The sequence below is a fragment of the Lacerta agilis genome, chromosome 1 (genome assembly GCF_009819535.1).
Source record: "Lacerta agilis isolate rLacAgi1 chromosome 1, rLacAgi1.pri, whole genome shotgun sequence".
Taxonomy (NCBI): Eukaryota; Metazoa; Chordata; class Lepidosauria; order Squamata; family Lacertidae; genus Lacerta; species Lacerta agilis.
Window position 1 is genome coordinate 96,439,856 of NC_046312.1, and position 23,694 is coordinate 96,463,549.

At 37.5% G+C, this 23,694-nt stretch overlaps 1 protein-coding gene across 1 annotated transcript in view; it reads right to left on the reverse strand.

Annotated features, from left to right (window-relative positions):
* The window catches only part of LRP1B (LDL receptor related protein 1B), a 754,577-nt gene that overhangs the window by 85,681 nt on the left and 645,202 nt on the right, over positions 1 to 23,694 (reverse strand). The window contains 16 exon segments of the mRNA XM_033164188.1: positions 132 to 260; positions 865 to 984; positions 2,399 to 2,521; positions 4,554 to 4,703; positions 4,933 to 4,951; positions 4,953 to 5,047; positions 6,608 to 6,665; positions 6,667 to 6,751; positions 6,921 to 6,961; positions 6,963 to 7,007; positions 7,009 to 7,049; position 8,875; positions 9,491 to 9,615; positions 11,715 to 11,907; positions 14,138 to 14,342; positions 15,936 to 16,125. Coding sequence (XP_033020079.1) covers positions 132 to 260; positions 865 to 984; positions 2,399 to 2,521; positions 4,554 to 4,703; positions 4,933 to 4,951; positions 4,953 to 5,047; positions 6,608 to 6,665; positions 6,667 to 6,751; positions 6,921 to 6,961; positions 6,963 to 7,007; positions 7,009 to 7,049; position 8,875; positions 9,491 to 9,615; positions 11,715 to 11,907; positions 14,138 to 14,342; positions 15,936 to 16,125 — 1,620 coding nt within the window.

Consider the following 23,694-nt stretch of genomic DNA (forward strand, 5'->3'; position numbering starts at 1 on the left):
TGGAACGGAAGACAGTGAACCACCAACTTATAAAGGAAAAATGTCAAGTTATTGTCAGCCACCAATACAGTGGTACAGATAAATACGGCAACCCCTCATCTTATTTATGTATGTTGCAAAATGGTTCATACCACATCCTGCAGTAGCAAGCTCATCACTTCCATTCGGACAGTCTCTTTCACCATCACAAAGCCAGTGCTGAGGAACACAGGCATAGGAACCTAAGCAGCTGAACATGTGTGAGGCACAGGTTACGGAGCCTGGAAAAAAATTTTTGGTATGATTTTAATTTTATTTGTTACGTACAAAAGTTAAATTCTGAAGTGACTTGTTAAAAATAAAATAATATATACTACAATTTTCTTTAATGATTTCTAAAATCTCAAGTCAAACAACAAGGACAATACATTTGAGTCAGTAGCAGTCAGGGGCATGCATGGGTGGGACTGCGCTGCTCAGCAGGGACGGTGCAGGCGCAACAATGAGACTGTAGGGTTGTGTCCACTTCTGTGCCACCCTATGCTGAGCTCCTTACTGCCTTTTCCTCCCTTCTCAGTAACTGGCAGTGATGCACAGCATTGGGAAATCAGAAGAGCAACACGGCTGCGCCTGCACAGCCCCATCAGCCACTACTGGTTCAAGGAACTTGGATATTGCTCATCAAGTTGTTATTACTGCACAATACCGTATGTCTTATAAGGGATACCAAATATTACATATATTTCTGAAATCCTACAGAATATGATAACGCTCCAATACTTATTTCTGGTGGTTGTTCATTGAGTTGACTGAATGAAGAGTTCAGGGCCAAGTAATTTTGAAATGTGCACCCCAAGCTCATATTTGTATCATTGTAGTACTCACCACATATAGGTTTGCTTTCATCCAAGCCATTTCCACAATCATCCTCCCCATCACAAGTCCATTGTTTAGAGATACACTTATTTTCAGAACAAGCAAACTGATTCCATGAACAAGAGGAATCTGCAAGGGCATGTAAATGATAGGTGTCGCATATATTCAATAGGAACAGATTCAATATCAACACTATGAAAAAAGCTCTAGCATGCTTCCCCCCACCCCTACTGACAAGCAAAATTCTTCCTAGAAATTTCTGATGAAGTTCATTTCACATATTGCTCATCTGGAAATTCCCTCCAAAATTCCTAAAGCACCAATGGAATTTTGCTCAGCTTCTCCGGGCATTGTTAGTATGATCTTAAGCTTGTTTGTATATCTTTAAATCATATTATAAGTTACCTCCCATCTTTAACAAATGTAAATAAAAACAATTCTTGTTCTACTATTCAAAAAAACGTGCCACACAGAGCACACAGCTATGTAGAGGAAAAGACACATATCCATGCCTTCCAACAAGCATTTAAAAATGTAATTTTATGTTAAACAAATATCCTACAAGGCATTATGTGAATACTTTTGCCCACTACTAAAGGTATTTTAAGTTTTCACGAACATATTGTAAAAAAACAAAACAGCTCTAAGATCGAAATAATTACAAATTTCCTTAACAGCTTGAAATTGTATGGTTCTGTGCAATCTAACAGTAATAAATATATATAGGCCATCACAAGAAAAGTGGCAGTGTTCTTTGAGTGACTAAATATTCAGTGAGGGACATTCCACCATAGTAATACATATCAAACCCTCTGAAATTGCAGAGGAGTCCTGCAGCAAGGCAGATTTTGATTATCTGTCCTTCTGCAGCCTCCACTGACATGTCCCTCATTGTTCCAGAAAGTTCTCCATCCCCCCAGAACAGCTTTTCAGGAGACTGAAGTAGCAAGGAATAATTTGTGGAAATCATCTCTTTCCCCACCACCTCCTCTGCATACTCTCATCACACCAAAATATATTTATAAGTCCGTTGATCTCTAGTAAAGGAATATAGCAGCACAATCCTATACATGTCACTTCAAAGTCAGCCCCTAGGTAATTTTAGACTCCGGAATGAATGGTCTTCTTGCACCCCTCCTTTAGAAGCCAACATGTATTATTTCAGTTGCGCAGCACACAACATTTTTTTCTCTCCTCCTCCCGCACCACCATTACCAAATTTTATACTACTTATTTTATGCTGCTCTCTGATGGTCCTTGCAGGGGGCTGGACTGCATCCTAACTGCATCACTCACTACAGATCTATACTAGACTACAATCAAGGTATACACGTATATGATTAGAGCCTAAATGACCAAATTATACAATAAAGTGTTTGCTATGCTATGTATCATGCCTATATAATTTGCAAGGATTTCAAACTGTTCATTGAGATTTGTTAAAATAACAGTTTTCCTTGCACAGATTTCAATTAGCATCTCTTTGCACAAACATCCATGGTTCAAAGATAAGATACTAGCAACAGTGAGGTAAGATACTAACCACAGTGCAATTCATCACTTCCATCTTCACAATCTTTTTGACCATCACATACCCAGGTATTCAGAATACACCTCCCACTTGGACAACTAAAGTAATTTTCTTCGCATGTATGCTTGTTTCGAACTGCAAATAAAATAAAAAAGCAATTTGTTTCTGGTCGTCATGGAATTTTGGTTGAAATATACATAGAAAAGATCATCTGGGTTCGATCCACTAAATAGAAGGACTCCTTCCATTCATGGAAGGGGTTTTGATCCAGCAAAGGCTCCCACAGGAGAAAGGGAAGAGGCAATATTTGCCAATTTTCTCTTCCCCATGCTGTCATGCCACCTTCTGCATTATTATTATTTTTTAAATATTTTTTATTCATTTTTCATTTTTAAAAAAACACTAGACATAACCAAAAAGAAAAGAAAAAATAACCATATATTCCTTCATAATATACTAATCTCTTTACACAGACTGGATGATTATACATGATTTTCTTAATCACAATTCCCCCCCCCCCCAATATTTTATACAATATATTGTATGAATATTGACTTCCCTCAACCTGCTCTCCATCACTTCAAAATGGAAAATAATAATAATAACAACAATAATATTAAAAAACAAAAGCACAAAAAACTTTAACACTGAAGCCAATTATTATATATCCACTTATGTGATGCCTTAATCTTGGAAATAAACTCTCCACATGTCATTAATAATTTGTTACAGGAGCTATTGCAAAGCATATAGCTTGTTCATATCACACCTCATTTTTAAATAACCTAGAAAGCTATCCCACTCTTTTAAGACTTTGCCTCTAGGATTATTTTTTCTGATAATACTGTCAGTTCGATATATTCAATAGTTTTACTGAACCATTCTTTTTTGCTAGGAGGCTTTCCTCTTTTCCAATAGGATGCTACTAAGATTCTTGCCGTGGCGAGGAGTTCAGAAAAAAAATTCCTAAATTTATTTAGTATATCAGGGGTGGTGATCCCAAGGAGGTAGGCTTCAGGAGATTTCATAAATTTGTTTTTAAAATAATTTCTAATTCTAGGTGGATCTCGTTCCAAAATAAATTTATTATTTACATTTCCACCAGATGTGACAGTAATCTCCCACCTCCTCGCACCTCCAACAAATGTTTAGATTTTCTCTAATTGCACAGCTAGATGTAAAGTTCCAACTTTCTTTCCAGAATGTCTCCCATCTCAAAGATAGTATATTGTGACCTACGTCCTGTGTCCAATGGATCATCACCACTTTACCTCCTCTTCCACAACTAGCCAATCCAGCAAAAGGCGGTAGGTAGGCTTTCGAGAGAGTTTTGGTATTAGAGTTTATAACTTCCGACTCAAATCTAGAATGATCTTTTTCAAATTCTTTTTTACTATCTATTTTAAATCTCTCGAAAAGCTGATGACATTGAAACGAGCCCTTAACTTGGATTTTAATCTGTTCGTAAGTTTTTAATTGTAATTTTTTATCTTTTTCTTCCAGCAGTAATCTATAAATTGGCCAGTTAGCCTCAGTATTTCCTCGTCTCATCGCCAGCGCCTCAAGAGAAGAATTCCACCACGGGACCCGCTGTTCCAACAAATGTTTATATTTTAACCAAACATTTAATAAAGAGCCTCTAATAATGTGGCTGGAAAAGTCTTTATGCACCCTATGTTTTTCATAATTCAAATATGCATGCCACCCGAATTGTAGATTAAAACCATCTAGATCTAATAATTCGGTGTTCTCCAGGCAGCACAACTCTTTGAGCCATGTAAGACAGGTGGCATCATAGTACAAGGTTATGTCGGGTAGAGCCAGTCCACCTCGGGCTCTGATGTCAATCATGTTTAAATGTTTTATTCGAGTACGCTTTCCCTGCCACAAATACCTTGAAATATGTCTCTGCCATTCTTTTAGTCTGTCCTCCCCTCCCAATATTGGTATCACCTTCTGCATTATTTTGGACAGTTCCTCAGCTGTCTAGACCAATTTCTCAGGGCACTGAAGGAATTACCAACATTGCCACTTCCTCCTATATGCAGAAGTGTTCCTTATACAGGTTTGTCAAAGAGAACTCAACATAAAATAAAGAAACAATGCCACTAATGAATAATTCTTTATCATGAATAAATATAGAAATTATTTTTATTTCCATAATTACCTGGGCATTTAAGTTCATCTGTATAATCTCCACAGTCATTAGATCCATCACACATCCATTCTGGTAGTATACAAAGTGATGTAAAATTACAGCTAATAAATCCTGAAGATTTGACTCCAAGTTTATAGAAGTGAGCACAGTCTGTGCTATCTGAAGTACACAAAACAGAATGGGCATACATTAGAATATATACTCTTTTCAGTGTGGATCTCATCACTGTGATTTCTTTGACAGTGGTTGCTTAATTTAGCTTCCACAATCACAGCATTGCCTGTTACCAATTGAATTACACCACACAAATTAATTAAACTTACAGTTATATATCAGTATAGTATAAGAAACAAATCTCTACAAATGAAAAAAGAACTAAATTCCTTACTGCAGTTTTTCTCGTCAGAAGGCATCCAAACAGTCCACAATCTGATTGCATTGCGCTGATTTTGCAATGCAAGTTCCATCTGCACAGTGAAATTCTGTTGAAGTGCATCCTGAAAACTAAAGGGTGAAGTGTTTGGTGGGAGGGGAGGAAGAAAGGTATAAACATAACTTGCATGGATTGGGATATTTAAGTTGCTACTAAATTAATTACAATGCTTAAATGTGTTTTGTTTAAAAAGTAACAAGTCACACACATCAGGACCACAGTCAAGAAATGCACATTTGAGGTTTGGCCTGTTCAAGATTGCAAGCCAATACCCTTGTGGTGTTTTATATACCCCTTGCTTCTTCATCCCACAGTCCATTATTTTCCTGGGCAAAAGATCCCTGCATTGTAGGGGGTGGACAAGATGACCCTCATAGCCCCTTCCACCTCTACAATTCTATGATCCTATGTTTCTAATTGCAGCCTTTTTCTGCATGTTTAAGGAAGGTGCTGTGCAATATTAAGTCTCTACCTCCAAGTCTGAAAATAAAAGCATTGATATTGATCACCTTGAGCTGAGAGAAGCTGAAAAGGGACTTTAAAACTGCACACACAAATTTCTGAGCTCCTGTAAAAGAATGTGTATCCAATTGTGCTAATCTGGGCCATACTTGGCCTAAATACCCAGTAGTTATGATAGATTTAGCAGAGCACCCACGGCGGATTAAGATAAACTGCTTGGGACTTCCTGCAATCTTGTGCTGCTTTCTGTGAGACTAATTGAGACCGTGGCATCATGGTAAGAGTCTCAGCAACAATTGTAAGCAAAAAACAAAGGGGAAAGCATAACACATTTTTTGCAAGCCAGCGCTGGAGTGTGCCAAAGTGCCCTGCCTGAAGAATCACTGGATGAAGCAGTGGTCCCAGTTACTCTCTTCCCCATCCAACTATAACCAATTGATTTGAGATGCTTTAAATATTATCATATGCAAGTTGCCTTATGTTACTTTTCTTTTAGATATTTCACCTCACAGAATTAATTTTATTTCTGTACGTTCTAACAAACCTATCATTTCACCAATGCCATTGTACTTTGCACACTAAAAAAAGAAAAAAAGTGATTCGCCAGTTACAGTCTTGAGTCTGCTGTTTCATTGGTTAAGCCAGACAGAAAGTAAATGAAGTAAGATAGAAATATAGGATAGAAATAAGGTAAGTGTCTGAGATATTTATCTACAACGTAGAACTACAGTAGACACATCAGAAAGTGACCAATGACAATATTCACAATTTGAAAGTACTAATCACTGGGTGGGAGATTCGGGATATCTGCAATCAATCTCACACAATGTAGGACACATTGCGTTTGCACTCTGAAACTGCTCGATTTTTGCCTACAGAGGCCTATTTTGCACACACAGTACTGCTGCTGAAAGTGAAAAACGCCTGCAGACGCTTATTTCTACATACACTTATTCGACAAATATGTGGCACTGGAATATTTTGACTGGAATTGGAGGTGGGGTGGTGAGTTGAATTATAATTCTGGAGTTCAGATACGACTTTTATTGGTAGTCAAGTGAAAATAATATTTGGTCATTGGTTCAGGGCACTCACAGATTGCTTGAATTTAATAAATACTAAATTCAAAACATTATACTGCAGGAAAAGAAACCCTCCAAAAATGTACCTTCACAGCCTGTTTCAGCAGACCCATCACCGCAGTCATTTTTGCCATCGCACACTGTGATCAGTTGTAATACAGCGACGGTTAGAACAGGGTTTAAAGCCTCTTCGGCAAGCTTCTATTTTCTGGTAAATTAAAATACAAAGACTATTATTTTATTTACATAACCTTCCTATTACATGGCTAGATGAGAGCAAGTTTTGGAATTTGGAGCGGAGTCTATAAGCTATTAATCAGCTTATATGTGCTAGTCAGAAACATTACATGGAAACAAGATATGGCAATGTAACCCAATGAGATAAAAGAATCTTACCACAATAAAATAAACTTCTCATCAGATTTGTCTTTACAGTGGGAGTATGCCATCGCAGGACAGCTGGTAATCAATGCATTCTCCATTTCCCGCATTCAAACTCGGAGTAAAAGTTGCATGAGGAGTTTTTAGCTGAAAGAGTGAACAACAGAAAAGCAAGCAGAAGTTCATTTATTTATTTAAAGTATGCATATCTGCCCTTCGCCCAAAGTTCCCAGGGTGGAAATATACAGAGTCTAAGCAAAATAATAATAATATAATAATAAAATAAAATGAAGAAGATCAAAACAAATGTTAAAACAAAATACAGAAGTTCAAAGTGAATGGTGCAACAGCCAAGGGCAATTCGGTAGCTAACTAAATATATATTACATAATGTTGTGTATTTCAGACTGCAAATATTCCACTTTAGAGCTGCTGATAATTTTGATGTTATAATACAGCTCATACACTAGGTACCCTGGACCCAAGCCATTGAACCCCCCCCCCCTTTTGTGTAATGTCCAACTTCATGATGTTCTGAGACCCGGAATCATTTCTTTTTCTATTCAATTAAGAATGACTAGTTTGGAATAATAGAATCATAGAAGTTGGGAGGGGTCGACTCTACAACTAAATAGCTGCACTAGCAGGAGCCACAGCAATGAGTCTCCTCTCTCTTTCCCCTGTGTGCCTGCCAATCAGTTTCTGGGAGGTCAGAAGAACTCCCAGAACAGTGCACATGAGAAGCAGAGGGGAGATGGGCCTGCCTGGCCAACTTAAATGCTTGAATTGATGAATCAGCTTAACAATATGTTGAATTCCACCCTTTTGTGCCACATTTGTGCCAACCACAGATTACCACTGTCTACTACTGATTCCATACTGTCGATTAAGAAGACCTGAACCGAAAGCAATGAATTTGGATCAGAACAAAGGACTAAATTGGTGGTAACTTAGTATACCCAACAGTAAAAGTGTCCTCTTGGCTTCATTTCTCCACACATGAAAAATTTAAAGCATACTTGGGGAAAGATGTAATATTACAATGTAGTGTATCCGTTACCTAACAACCAGTGGTAAGATCTATACTAAAGCTGTGTGAGTTAAACAGCTTAATGCCTTTGGGAAGTAAAAATACTTGAACATGTTGCCAAATTAATTCCAATTTCGAACTTACTGCAAATCAGCTGTGTGAGGTGCTCTTAGTGGTATGCTGATGGTTTGTTAATAGTGGTTCCAAGTCTATACTGAAATAAGCTGTTAATAAGAAATACTAATGTTTTAATTACATTAACTTGGAACCATTGCAAATCAGGTGCCAGTCCATACGAGATGAATTGATCTCTACAGGATATGAGTTTCACAGCTATTCTGATTGTGGTAAACTGCAACTCTGCTACAGCTTTAATTAACATGCTTGTATTCACTGTAAATCATCTGTAGGAGCCAGTTTATCTCAATTATTATGCCAAACAGGAGAACCAATGCAACAAGCACTTGCATATCTATAATATAGTCACTTTAATTTATTGAAGAAAAACTGCTTTAGATCAACTCTACATGCACAATACCAAAGTTTGAAACATTTTAATTCCAGCCAGTCATCTAGGCTCTTTAAATAGCCTCTTGATGTGAAGTATTCAGATAATCATATACATTATTAAATACAACTAATGTAACAAAATATGGAAATAGAAAAATTGATGAAATTTAATTGATGTTTACACTCATAAGCAGCACCTTAAAGACTCTTGGAAAACGCCGAAAATTTCATTGGAGAAAGGTACAAAAAGTCCTAAAATTAGAGAATGGTAAGGCAGAAGGCTTACATTTCTCAGCTAACTTTCTGGATATTTCAAAATGCTGCTTCACTTTCTAGCTGGTGGTTTTAGATCACTCTCTTTATGAGAGTAATGGGTTGTGGAGAATTCGCAGGCTGTGAGGGGTAGTTCCACTGTTTGCCACCAGTCATGACTCTTTGACATTTGTGCAGTGATATGTACAAATAACAATTAGTATTGTTATTGTTGTTATTGATTTGATTTATAACCAACATTTTACCCTAAAGTTTTACACTGAGTCATACATACGGCAGACAGATAGCTTAAGACAGAAGATAAAGGGTGCAGTGGAAAAGTTTGGGTACTCCTCCCATAGTTTATGTGTAATTGTAAGGCACACATAATGCATGGAATGCACAAGGGCAAATTCAAGCACTTACATATATATAAAAGAAATGCTTCAAAAGCTCTCATCAATATATATCCAGGCAATTTAGCAGATACAAGAAAAATACTGCTGGATCTAGATATGCTGTAAGATTTCAATCTAACTAAATTTTACTACGAAATTACCCTGTCAGAACCTGCTTCACCTGATTGCAGTTCCAAATTTCATATCTATGGTTTCACGCATTCTTTTGGTTCCTGGTGCTGTTCCAGTGGCGGGGGACTAAGCAGCCATGGTGGGCTCTGTTTGTCCTCCATCCCTCGCCCCGCCCCTGGGGTGCACAACACACAGACACACCCCAAGCAGCGTGGAGACAAGCTCCGCTGCCGATTGCTGCTATTATCAATTAATGTTACTTACGCCACACATCTGTTATCATCTGTAAGTATTCGTTCACCCTACATGAAACAATTAACACGGCCATCGGGGTCAGAAGACATAAGTCATGACAGGCCCCCATTCATCTGGGCACAAGGGGATAATTCACCTAAAAGAGAAAAAGGAGAGACACTATAATATAAAACCATTATAAATGAAGTAATCTAATATTGAATTGGAACTACTTGCTTTATTGTTCAGAATGCTTAATAATAATAATAATAATAATAATAATAATTTTATTATTTATGCCCCACCCATGTGGCTGGGTTTCCCCAGCCACTCAATCTTGACTGATTTAAATCTAACAAAATTATGGGACACCTAAGGAAACACAAATTAATTTTAAGCTTTGCTCTTAGTACATAGAGGAAAAAATGGAAAATAGGAAGCTGTAAGGTGCTTCATCTGTGTCTGTATTGTTGATACCTTCAAAACTGTATATAAAAATAAAAATATTGCAGTTAAAAAGGATTTTCCTTGCATAGCAGAACCTTGTGCCCCTCTCTTTTCCCCATGCTCCCCCCAATGTATTCTGGGGGTTGTTTCAATGCTCCAGAGAAGACTTGGGGACAGCTTTGTATGCCAAGTCCCATTATAGGAGATTCTTTCCAGTAGCACCTTAGAGACCAACTGAGTTAGTTCTTGGTATGAGCTTTCGTGTGAAAGCTCATACCAGAACTAACTCAGTTGGTCTCTAAGGTGCTACTGGAAAGAATTTCCTATTTTGTTTCGACTATGGCAGACCAACACGGCTACCCACCTGTAACAAGTCCCATTATGCTAGCAGGAATCCTTGTGTTGGCTTCTGCTAGTGCACATTTCTGCAATTAGTTTCCCCTAATACAATGCATTTATATGCACACTTAACACTAATAATAGGCATTTTATATGCATTTTTAGATGAAGAACTATATTGCAAAATTTTGTGAAGTGTGGGTCTCAAAAAAAAGCTGTGCTTCAGATCATGTGCCAATTATGTAGATTTGCATTAAAATGAGAACCAAGCAGAATTTCTCGCACACTCCTAGGTGGTGGTGAGGGTAGCACCATATGGTGGGAGTGCTGCTGCCAATCCAACACAAACCTCAATTTAGGAGCTGCCCTGGCCCAGGCCGGTCCAGGTAAACAGCAGTGATGTGGGGAGGGGGGGGGACTCCACACACACACACACAGTTAATGGAGCAGTCTAATGAGTGGGCCAATAGTAACTATATTACAAGAATTAGGGAGTTGAATTGGGTGGCATTAGTTCCTTCATGAAGTATGTGTCTAACCCCATTATTATGACACTGTAATGGTGGGTGATACGGATGGGCAAACTTGTCAATTTCTGTTTACCCCAGTTTCTCATTTTCCACTTTAAGTTCAGTTTTCTACATCATGTTGTGAATTCTTTTTTTTTTTAAAGGTCTTCTTGACAATTCATGAGCATTTCAGTGTGACTCTTCAAAGCTTTGCATGCAATTTTACATTTTGCATGTGATTTCATCTAAATAGTGCATTATATATGCAATTTTCACTAATGTGAGCATTGTTCGGCACACTTTAGTATATAAATCTTTATACTTTGTTGGACTACTGCATTGCAAAATTCAGAGAAGTTCAGATTTTGATAGCTGTGCTTCAGTTAGCACACTGTTTTGGAAAATTCATAGTGTAAATGCATATCAATGCAAACTGAATTAAACTTATCCCCATCCCTAGTGCATGATGCCATAAATGCCTAGTACTACACTGCCTTAGGGAGCAATTTAGGCTATGGGACATTCACCCCAAAGAAGTTTGAAATGGATCTCTATCAGACAGTGAGTTCCAAAGACCTTCCTGCAAATTCCAAGCCATATCAAGATGCATTGCGCATTAGCCTATGAAGTTAAAAGTGGCCATGCTGGGCAAGTCTGATTATGGTTATAACTTTTCAGGTGTTTGCACAAGGCTTGAGGAGAATTCTTCATCTTTTTTTTTATCCAAAGGAACACTGCAAACCCATCATCTTGTGAAGATTAGCACTTGTCAACAAATGCTTTAGTTAAGCTTGCAGCCCCCTTTGGTATATGACTTTCCTGTCATATAAAAGGTTAGTATATAACTAAATAAGGAATTACAGCATGATAAACTACAAAAATAACCCTTTTACTTTTTTTTATTTTAAAAAAATAACTATCTACCAATAAATAAATATTAATGGTGTGCTTGGTAACTTACAGCTGTTAGTGTCATTAGCAACAGCTATGATGCCCATTGGTTGATGTGGTATGTCAGATCTAAGAATTTTTGTATCTCCACCTGTATATTTATTGGATCGCAGAATAGCTCTTCTCACCCAGTCGGTCCAGAAGATCCAGTCATCATAAACGGCCAGACTGAGAAAGGTGCCAGGTCCAGATTTGACAATCACCTGGTTATAAAAGGAAATAGACATCAATTGAATGTATATTCATACGCCTGTTGTTTGTCTATTTCAACACCGGTCTTGAAAAACCTACATTGGCTCCCAGTACATTTCCGAGCACAATTCAAAGTGTTGGTGCTGACCTTTAAAGCCCTAAACAGCCTCTGTCCAGTATACCTGAAGGAGCGTCTCCACCACCATCGTTCTGCCTGGACACTGAGGTCAAGCGCTGAGGGCCTTCTGGCGGTTCCCTCGCTGCGAGAAGCCAAGTTACAGGGAACCAGGCAGAGGGCCTTCTCAGTAGTGGCACCCGCCCTGTGGAACGCCCTCCCACCAGATGTCAAAGAGAAAAACAACTACCAGACTTTTAGAAGACATCTGAAAGCAGCCTTGTTTAGGGAAGCTTTTAATGCTTAACAGACTATTGTATTTCAATATTTTGTTGGAAGCCGCCCAGAGTGGCTGGGGAAACCCAGCCAGATGGGTGGGGTATAAATAACAATTATTATTATTATTTCTTCCACAGGATGTTATTTTTGTTTCAATCAATACCAGCAATTGGCAAGACAGATTGTTTCAACAAATGGCAAAAAGATATTTCCAAATATATCTGGCAAGGGAAAAAAACCAAGAATAAAATATGAAATATTGATAGATATTACGAAGCATCTTGTCTGTGCTGGTTGAAGGAATGGTTGTTATTGAATAAATCACATATTTTAGATTTGGAAGGTCATAATAATAATTTTGGTTGGAATGCTTACTTGTGGTATGAAAAGGTGAAAGTATGTAAAGGTTTTACAAACCATATAATCAGGAAAAATTTGTATTGAGTATGGGATAAATATAAAAACTTGTTGGAGACCAAAACACCACTATGGCTTTCACCTTTGGAAGCCACAGAGGTGAAAAAGAAAAATATGATGGAAAATTGGGCAACTTATTGAAATTTATTAAAAGAAAAGGTGAAGAATTTAAATTTAAAGAATTTAAGGATTTATCAGAGATGTTAACAACATGGTTACAATATCATCATTTGAATGAAGTATTTTAAAAGGATATGAAGCGGGGATTTGGGGAACAAACATCACAACTAGAAAGTGACCTGTTAAACTGTAATGTTAAAGTGATATTTAAAAATTATAAGATGCTATTGGAATGGGAGACAAAGGACAAAACAAATGAAATCTTCAATGATACACTGGGCAATAGATATTAGTCATAATATAGAAATGGATGCATGGGAACATTTATGGAACGTGGATATAAAATTTACAACATGTTATAGTTTAAGAGAAAACTATATGAAAATGTTATAAAGATGGAACCTAACACCTAGAAGATTGGCTAAAATGTATAAATCCAAATCGAATATGTGCTGGAAATGCAAAGAGAATGAAGGTAAGTTTTTTCATATGTGGTGGTCTTGTAATAAGGTTAAAGCTTACTGGGAAAAGATATATATGAACTGAAAAAAGATGTTTAAGATAACATTTATTTAAAAAACAGAAGCTTTACTTTGGGGATTATGGGATCAGACCTACCTAAACAGTATAGAAATTTATTTATGTATGAAACCACAGTTGCAAGAATGTTATTTGCCCAAAAATGGAAGGAAGAATAGGTCCCGCTGAGAGATGAATGGCTACAGAAGTTAATGGACTATGCAGAAATGGCGAAACTTACCGGGAGAATAAGAAATCAAGATAACAAAGGAATAAAAATGGTTTATTGAGTATTAACAAACAAACTGTAAACAGATTAAGACATTGGCAGGATTAATGTAAAAACCTGCAGTTTCAAAATATATATGGGGATATATAAAATAAAATGTTGAGATAATTTGGAGTATGCAGGAAGATTACAAGAAATTTAAAGAACCACAGAAAGAGGAGGAAGGGAGTCGGAGTTTGAAATGTTAAAATTATGACAGAATAATTGTTTATACACACACACACACACACACACACACACAGTAATTCGGATGCTGTGTATCAGTTCTTGGCATGCTGGTATCATTGGTGTCATTGGAATACACAATAGTTCAGAAGATAGTTGCATTTCTATAGCAATGTAGTTGCATTTGGATAATTAAAAGTCACACATCATTTTTCCCACATCAATAAGGATTAAAGGATATTGAATGGTGAAGGCAATATTATTGTAAATTATTTTTCTTTAGTTATACAGAAAGTATCAACATATTTCTAGAAATCAGCATTATGATCTTACTCACATTTCTGTGTGATCCATCATATTCACACCTTTCTATTTTCCCCAAGCTGCCATCGGAAAAGTACAATTTCTCTGCACTGTGATCAATCGCAAGTCCATTTGGTGTCAGGAGGTCAGTGCTAATAACAACTTGTGCATTTTTGCCATACAATGTAGCTCTCATGATGCTTGGATGCTGCTCATTCCAATTAGTCCAAAACATTAAACTATATACAAAAAAGGTTGAAAGACAGACACAATTTCCTCATCTTAAAATGCACATTTCAGCCATATAAATGGACATATAATGCAGCAGTAGTTCTGCTTTTAAAGCTGGTGGAATTATTTAAAACAGGTCCTTGTAATCACCATAAAATCACATCTACTTCAGCGGCATTCTTTAGATTAAGGGAATGGTGAAACAACTACTGAAATAGGACGAAAGGTTCCAGGGTTGAGGGCAAATAGTCTAGATGTTTTGGGAGTGGGGGCTTTCCTTGACATCTTTTTTAAAAATATGTAGTACAAGCATTAAAAGGACTCCCCACCCCCCACACGGTCCCTCTCTCTGCTCAGTTGCTGTAGGACATGTTTTCCTTAGGAAGTGACATGATGGCAACAACATTGTGTCAAGATGTAAGTGCTGTTGCTGTCAACTCCTGTGAGGGGAAAAAAAAAAACTTCGGCTGGCAGTGAGAGACAGAGAAAATGTGCTTAACTCTTGGGCTACCTTTTAAAACACCAAGCTAAGTGACACTCCACCCACACATTTTGGCTAACCCCACCACCAAAAGCAGAAAGGCAATCTATACACACATGCACACACACAAATCCCCACATTAGGATGGTGAACTGCCACACTAGAAAGTGCCATTTCTGTTCAGGGATTGTAACAATCTAATCTTAGGGTAGAGATGCCATGGATATTCATCCAAGCTTGACTTGAAAACAAATGTCTGAGAAGAGGACTTTAAGAGAGAGATTTGAAGAAGCCTGGAAACTGTCACATCTCCAACTTGGAAGAAGAGCAGTGCAACAGAAAGCATCATGGCATTCCTTTCCCCCACAGCTACCAGTCCCTCAAGAACCCTTCTCTTTATTTTCCCACAAGTAGGAGGTGGCTGTAGCAGCAAAGACATATTATTTTTTCTTCTTTCCACTCATTTGTCTTGAAGTGCTCCTTGGTGCATGACTCAGGCCTCAGCACGTAAGACAAACAGGTGGGTCTTGAGGCTATAGGCCATAATGCCTTGAGACTATAGGCCACAATTCCAAGGGCCAAACTCAACTGCTCTGCCAGTTCTGATGCACTCTCCAATGTGTTAGGATACAAGAGGAGGAATGGGGAGAAACACTTCCTACTACCACCACTGTACTGTTTTACAGGTCAGTAAAGGAAATGGGGGATACTTTGGGAGCTGACAGGGAGGTGGGGTGTCCCTTTGACAAGTCCTTCAGATTGGCGTGCGAAATAAAAGACTTGAACCCTGCATAGGCAACATATACAAACAAATGATACATGCTCTTGCCCCACACAACTTGAATCTTTTTACAAGCATCAAAAACTAAGCAAAAAGATAAAAGAACATCATCCAATACCGAAAGGAATTTGTAGAAATCAAGACATTTTGGGCAAAATCCAAAACAAAACAAAACAAAACATTAAGGTGTACTTACTCTTTGGTAGTGCCACAGACTATGATTATCTCATATTAGAAACATATACACACACACTGTTTGTTTCCTAATGCATCCAAGAGGAACCTAACTTGACAATGTAAAGTTTGTCATATTGTAACGAATATGACTATGGCACTTACTTTTGGCATTCATCAAGAGCTAATACATGTGGATGATCATCTTCAGACATAGTTATGACTGCTTCTCTGTTGAAAGCACCTCTTCGTTTCTGATCAACTGTGTGTCTTGTGATAGAAGATGTAGTAGAGCTGGTCCAGTACAAAGTATCCCATGTTCTATGATATGCAAGACCCTCCACAGAACCAACATCTGATAGAGAACACATTTTTTATATTTAAATCAAGTGAGCATGTTCCAAAATAGAATTGTGTAAAACTGTCATTGTCACACATGCAAAAAAAGAGTAATTACCATACAAAAATAAGCTACCTCTGCAATGCTAATGGACACATGTTTTAATTATTATTCTGGAAAATAATGGTTGAATAAGACTTGAATATGATTGAACATGATTGAACATGCTTGTTAAATAATAGTTTGAATTAACAGCAGTGGATAAATATAACAATTGGAATGTAACATTAAGTTTGATTCAAATAATTATATTTTACCATTGTTAGATAATAGCAGCTTTCTGATTATATCATTTTTATTGGATGCTCACTGAATGTGTGCATGATGTCTTAAAGCACAAAAGAGTGCAAAAATGTCATGAATAACAGAAACAATATTATAAATTTTGTGCTCTAAAATTCTATTTTTCATTTAGAAACAGACCGATAAGAGATTTACAGCCCTTGAGAAATAAATTTTGCTGGTTGACTATTTTCCTACACTAGACTTGTGGACTTCTACCTTTTTGGTTGTTCTCTCTTCCCGGTGAAGATGCTGGTCTTATACATAGTAGTAAGGTTGCGGGTGGTGAGTTATCTTGAATCAAGAATAAAGGATGATATCCAACTAAGGCATATTGTGAGTTTTCAAAGGCTCTACTTGGGTTACGACTAATGTAGAAAATCATCCAACTACTGGATACTGCAAAGCTTCCATACACACACAGAATGCTTCCAACATATATTCCCAACATACAAATGTTCCCAACGTACACAGCAATCAGTAGTTTGTACAGTGGTACCTCTTGTTACGTACTTAATTCGTTCTGGAGGTCCGTTCTTAACATGAAACTGTTCTTAACCTGAAGCACCACTTTAGCTAATGGGGCCTCCCGCTGCTGCTGTGCCGCCAGAGCACGATTTCTGTTCTTATCCTGAAGCAAAGTTCTTAACCTGAAGCGTTATTTCTGGGTTAGCGGAGTTTGTAACCTGAAGCGTATGTAACCTGAAGCGTATGTAACCCAAGGTACCACTGTACATGTAGCAGGGGGACGTAAATGCAGTTTATAAATAGTGGTTTGTAAATGTAGTGGGTGGTGGTTTGTGGGGGTTTGCAAAACTATCAGGGAAAGTAAATAAAATGACCCCTTCAGAAGTCATAGGAGAATGGAGACTGCTGCAAGTCCTTTGATTTCAACTGGAATGTAGCCTATTGGAAATAGCCATTAAAGATAGATATGAAACCATTAGCAACCGCCCTGCACTAATTATTTGCCAAGAAACTCATGATAGCTATTCTTCATTGTCATCTGAAGTGTCAAATAATATTTTGATAACATGAAAATCAATGCCATACGCTGATTTTCTCAATCTGTAATAATGCATAGGATTTATAGATCTATATAATATTTTCAGCCCTGACACACTAAATCAGGGTGGGGAACCTTTTTAGGCTAGTGGACCAGATCACCCTCTCTCCGCCCCTCACTTTAGTGCCTAAATTAAAGCACTGGTGCCATTCAATACAGAGAGCACCAATTATATTTATTTCATCTCATTCATGAAGCAACAGTTTATGAGTTTCAAATGAAGTGAACACTAATACAATATGATATTAATATACAAACACTCACATTATTCACCTGCTCCTGACAATCTGAATTAAATCAGTAATATGGTATATAACTGATTAACTGTCTACACAACGGAAAGCAACAGCTTATGATTTACAGAGGCAATGGTACAGTGATCACATCATTACATTGCCAAATGCCATCTATCACTTTTACTGAACTTAACGAAGATGGATTACATCCCACCAATGAGATGCAGCCCATGACTACTGCCTGCTGCTCTTCATCTGACTTGCCTGGAAAACGGAATAGCAAATAAATAACAAAATCCTTTCTTGTGCATAGACAATACAAACAACTAAAAAAAACCAGCCATTGAAATTGACACTTTTACAACTGGTTAGTTTAAACCAGAAAAACACACACAGAGAGTTTGTAAATATTTTCCCCGTTTTAAGTCGACAGTTCATTCAACGTATTACGCTCATGTTCTTAAGATTCTATTCTTAAAATGTCCTACGAAAACGGAAGGCACAGCTATTCCTCCTCCACCTCAGCCCTCTAAGACATGGTGAATAAGGTACAAGAAACCTATTATGCCCCATGCAGGATTGGCCCAGGACATTTTGCCGTTTGCCCTGGCCCCATGAATTTTTTTTTGGGGGGGGGACATTGGGGGTTGCTGAACTGAAAGCAGCTGAAGAGCTTGATGCACGTTCCTCATTTTCACATTAAGAAGTTCCTACATAAATCTTTCCATTGGGTAATGAAAAAAGCACAGTGGTTGTGGCGGTTATACAAGACTAATGGATTATGAAGCACAGATTGCAGCAAATACAATCTGTTCTCTCAGCACTGTACATGCTAAAACTGGGAACTATTAGGCCAAACACCTAATTATGTATAGCCATTATTGGCCATACATAATTAGGTGTTTGGCCTAAAGTATATCCATAAAGAATATTGTAAGCTGAGTTGTGGTCAATGCATTTTTGGAGGTATTTTAACCATATTATGCATTTACTGCTTGTTTTCTTGTTTACTGTGCTCACTCATTGTGTTCATGCAATTTACCTTTTCAGGAAGAGTCTGTCAGTTGCTTTCCTAGCCCAGATGCTGGGAATGAGGTTGGTTTCTGACAATCTGTTCATACAGAATATTTGTAACAGACAACAGGTGGTCACCATTTGGTGACTGATATTAAAGCAGTGTTTTGAAGCAATAAACCATATGAGGATATGATTCAACAGTTCACACAAATTATAAATGGCACAATGAGAGCACTAATTAATTCTTTACTCTTTCAGTGGTTTCCTAAGATAGTCATAAAGCAACAAACCATCAATTGCCTACCCCCACCCCAACATGTAAAAATAAGGTATAATAAAAATGAATAAATTGGCAGGATGAAGAATTTGTCTCCTGACTGACAGATTGTTTGATTGTCTGATTAGATCCCTTTTGCAAACATTAAAAGAAAGATGCTACTTAGCATGAGAAAATAAGTATGCATATGCAATTTGTAAAATTAGAAAATGTAGCACTTACTGAACTAATCAACAAACCCATCGGAATAGAGGTTTAACACTATAATGGCACATGCTACCGGTATTTGCGGGACTCTTTATACACCATAAAGAAAGTTAAATATTAGGCAATTTCTATGGAGCCTATTAGTAAAAAACACAAAACATTTAATACTTTTTTCCTGGTCATCTTTTATTCAACTCATGGTGAAATTACAAAAATGACATAAAGATCTTAGGATTTTATTATAGAAAAAGTTATTGTACAGAAGCCTAAAAATAATAAGGGAACCTAAAATATAAATCATGATTAATACTCAATAAGATAAATGCTAACCTAGATGCTTTTGTCTGACAGTTAAATAGGAACCACTTAACTAAAAGGAACAGTACACACATTTGAACAACCTCAGTGGAGAGATATGCAATATATTACAAAGCCAGTCACTTTGTGTTAGGGATAAATTGACTTTTATTCTATAACTCCTATTGCTTAAAGGTACAAATAGTCTAGGCAGCCTTTCAATTCAGAACACTAATATTATGAAAAATGTGACAAACTGACAAAAGCAAATCAATACCGTTTTCCATATATATATATATATATATATATATATATATATAGCTAGACGCTGAATTAATACTAGCTTTTCTCACTCAGTCCTTTAAAATCCTTTCCTCTTTCTGTCAGATTTTTGAATAAAATATGTATTGGCTTCATAACTACATCATGATATAGGAGTTGAAAGGAACTGGAGTCCAGCGGATAAGCTGATGAAGCTGTTGAGAGCAGCCATTAGAGGTTTTGGAGCAAAGTGTCACCAACGCATTGATGGCACACAGCTCTATTTCTCTGTAGCATCTGAATCAGAAGAGGCTGTCAAAACTCCGGTCTGAATGCGATGGTGGATTGGAGGAGGGGGCCTATAAACTACAGTGGTACCTCGGGTTACATACGCTTCAGGTTACATACTCCGCTAACCCAGAAATAACGCTTCAGGTTAATAACTTTTCTTCAGTATAAGAACAGAAATTGTGCTCTGGGGGCACAGTGGCTGCGGGAGGCCCCATTAGCTAAAGTGGTGCTTCAGGTTAAGAACAATTTCAGGTTAAGAATGGACCTCCAGAACGAATTAAGTACATAACCAGAGATACCACTGTATGCTTGAATCATGGGAAGATTTGGATGGGTGGTTCCCATGTCCAGGCAATAGGCAAGTTATCTCTTCTTTCTTAAGGAGTAGGTATGTAGATTGGGGGTGACTCCTGCACACATCTCTGTCACTAGAGGTACAACTGTCCTTTGTGTCTAGGAATGCCTTTTTACCACCTTCATCATCAGCTACAGTCATCACTGAATAGCCTGACCACTGTAGTATATATTTTGGTAAACTCGAGGCTGGTTTATTGCAACACGCTCTGTGTGAGGCTTCCCTTAGGCCTCATCCAGAAAAACCAACTGGTGCAGAATGCACTGGCATCGTTGTTAAAAACAAAACAAACAAAAAAACTGCAACAGCTTCCCATCCACTACCAAGTCAGGTTCAAGGTTCTTGTATTAGTTTACAGAGTTCTGAACAACTTAGGTCCTAGTTACCTTACAGACAACCTGGACCTATTTATCCATCTTGATGATTGAGGTCATCTGTAGGAGTGTTGTTAGTCAACTCCCAAGTTAGTAAGGCTGAATAGTAAGTAACAAAAGGGGGAAGGAGAACTGAGGGAATCCATCTCTCCGCTCTTTCCTTCATTGAAAGGGAACTCCATTAACCCCAAGTCTGGCTCCAACTCATCCTAATTTTAAACCAAATACAAATGAAAATGCAATTTGTATCCCCAGTTGTTACCATCAGCAAAACAATTCTAAAATAGCAGCTTTTAAAGTTTTGTCAGGACAGTCAAAAAAATACTGTAAACTGCTCTGTGATCCTCAGATGAAAGGTGGTATATAAATTTAGTAGTAGTAGTAGTAGTTGCTGATGATGTTTTCAGTGATAAAGGAGTAATTTTTTTATTATTTAGCACCATCATAGTGCATGGCGCCTTACAGAGTTACATGGGCATAAAAGATAAGTCCTTGCCTCCAATCTAAGATGTAAATGACCTCTACCTATAACCCCCCCCCCCATTTAAAAATGATAATTATATTTTAATAGAAGCCTATCTCCCACTTCTCCTATCCTGGTTTGTGACTTTTGCAAGCTTTCTCCTCATCCCCGCCCCAATGCTACTCCATGTTGGAAAGGTCCATTAGGTTTAGTCGTGTCCGACTATGGGGTTGCGGCTCTCATCTTGCGTTACTGGCCGAGGGAGCTGGCGTACAGATTCCGGGTCATGTGGCCAGCAAAGCAGCGCACGGAAATGCCATTTACCTTCCCGCTGGAGCGGTACCTATTTATCTACTTGCACTTTGACGTGCTTTCGAACTGCTAGGTTGGCAGGAGCAGGGACCGAGCAACGGGAGCTCACCCCGTCGCAGGGATTCGAACTGCCAACCTTCTGATCAGCAAGCCCTAGGCTCTGTGGTTTAACCCACAGCACCACCTGCATCCTTAAAATTTAAATTTAAATTTAGTCTTTAAAACCATCTAAAAACCATAACAGTTTCACATCTAAAATCCCCGTTGTTAGAGAGCAATATTTTTCTCACGAGTAATGTTCATGTGCAAAAGATCACAATATGACAATGCAGCTGATCTTACACAAGAACACACCCCGTTATTATTATTAATCCTATGCTTACAATATGGTATTTGATTTGACAAAGTGAGTGCAGCATATATGACAGTTGACCGAACATATGGTGAGTTAAACTCTTCTTATATTTATTTATGGTGGTTAAAAGTTGTCAGTGACTGATATCCTTGTGAGTTTTAAATCTGTTTTCAGTGAACTGGAAACATGTTAGATAATGGGTTGTTTATACACTGTAAATCTACTTTCAGTGAGCTGGAAATGTGTTAGATAATGGGTTGTTTATGAGTTGCAAATCTGTTCAGTGAGCTGAAAGTTTGTCAGATAATGGGCTGTTTATGAATTCTAAATCAATATTCAGTGAGTTGGAACTATGTTTGATAATGGTTTGTGTATGAGTAGTAAATCTGTTTCCAGTGAACTGGAAACATACCAGATAATGGGTTGTTTCTAAGTAGTAAATCTGCATCCAGTGAGGTGAAAACATGTTAGAGAATGGGGTGCTAGTGAGTTGTAAATCTGATTTAGTGAACTGGAAACCAGTTTAACGGAAGACTCCTTACAAGTCATAAATTTGGTTTCTGTGCAAAGAAAATGTTAAATTATGTGTAGGATTTGGGTAACCATTTGCTTTTAGGGTTGTGTAAAATCCATCAATAAATAGTGTCTTTTTAAGTAGTAAAAGTTTCTGTGAAGTGGAAATGTATCTTCAATATCACCAATTTTATACTTGAGTGTTTAAATGAAATACTGTAGATATTTGCTTAAATATACAGCAGCCAGATACAAATTTTGTTTTCCCTTAACTGGAGTAGGAGAGCCCAATTATCATAGTCAAAGCAATAAACAGGCATGGAAGGTTCTTCATTCTCTCTCTAAGATTAAAACCCTGAATTACATCAATGACACTCCCCCCCCCCCAATGCTACAAGCCCCTAAGAGGCAGAACTCTGAGTCACATCTAAATCTCTCATCCACTATGCCTACACCAATATATCTCCTCTGAGGCTAATAGAAATATATGATAAAATGTTTTGCTTATCTGTTTGGTTAATATCACTTCTACAATCTGTTCATGAAACAAATGTAGAAATTAGATTGGCCAGCTCAAGCAGTATTGCCCTCTGTAATCTTGTGCGTGAAGTCTGTTCTCAAAGTTTTTCTTTGAGGCAAACGTCACTCAGTTGAAATTGGAAGCCAGTGCTCAATGTTATTGAAATAGCAATTGTGAATGAAGGCAAAAAATTTTTTTAAAAAAAAGTTCAACTGCAACCAGTGCTTCAGTATCAGATGATATCCTAAAACCTAAAACCTGATAGAATATATTTGGATTAAGAAATACTTAGATGGCCAATTTATTATTACAGCTTCCAATCAATTAAAAGTCAGTAATTAATCACTTGCCTTTTAACCTTTTAACCATTTACATTCAGCTAATATTGTGTATTACCCAAAACTCAACAAATTGCGTTTGGAGAGTCTAAACAACGTATAAGATCATTACAATTTAATAAATGAAAGCTACCACTCACTGCTAACAAGAAAAGTCTAGCTGGGATGTTTTCTTTTTCATTCCCTATTATGGGAACAGGCAGCTATGAACAGAGCAGTAAAAAAGTGCACCCTTAAATTTCCCATCCCACAAATTAAACCAATTAAGGCTGCGATCTAAAAATACGTTCAAAAGATACAAGTCCCAGTGAGTAAGCATTGCACTGTAAAGCTTCATTTATTGCAGTTATAATTTAGGGC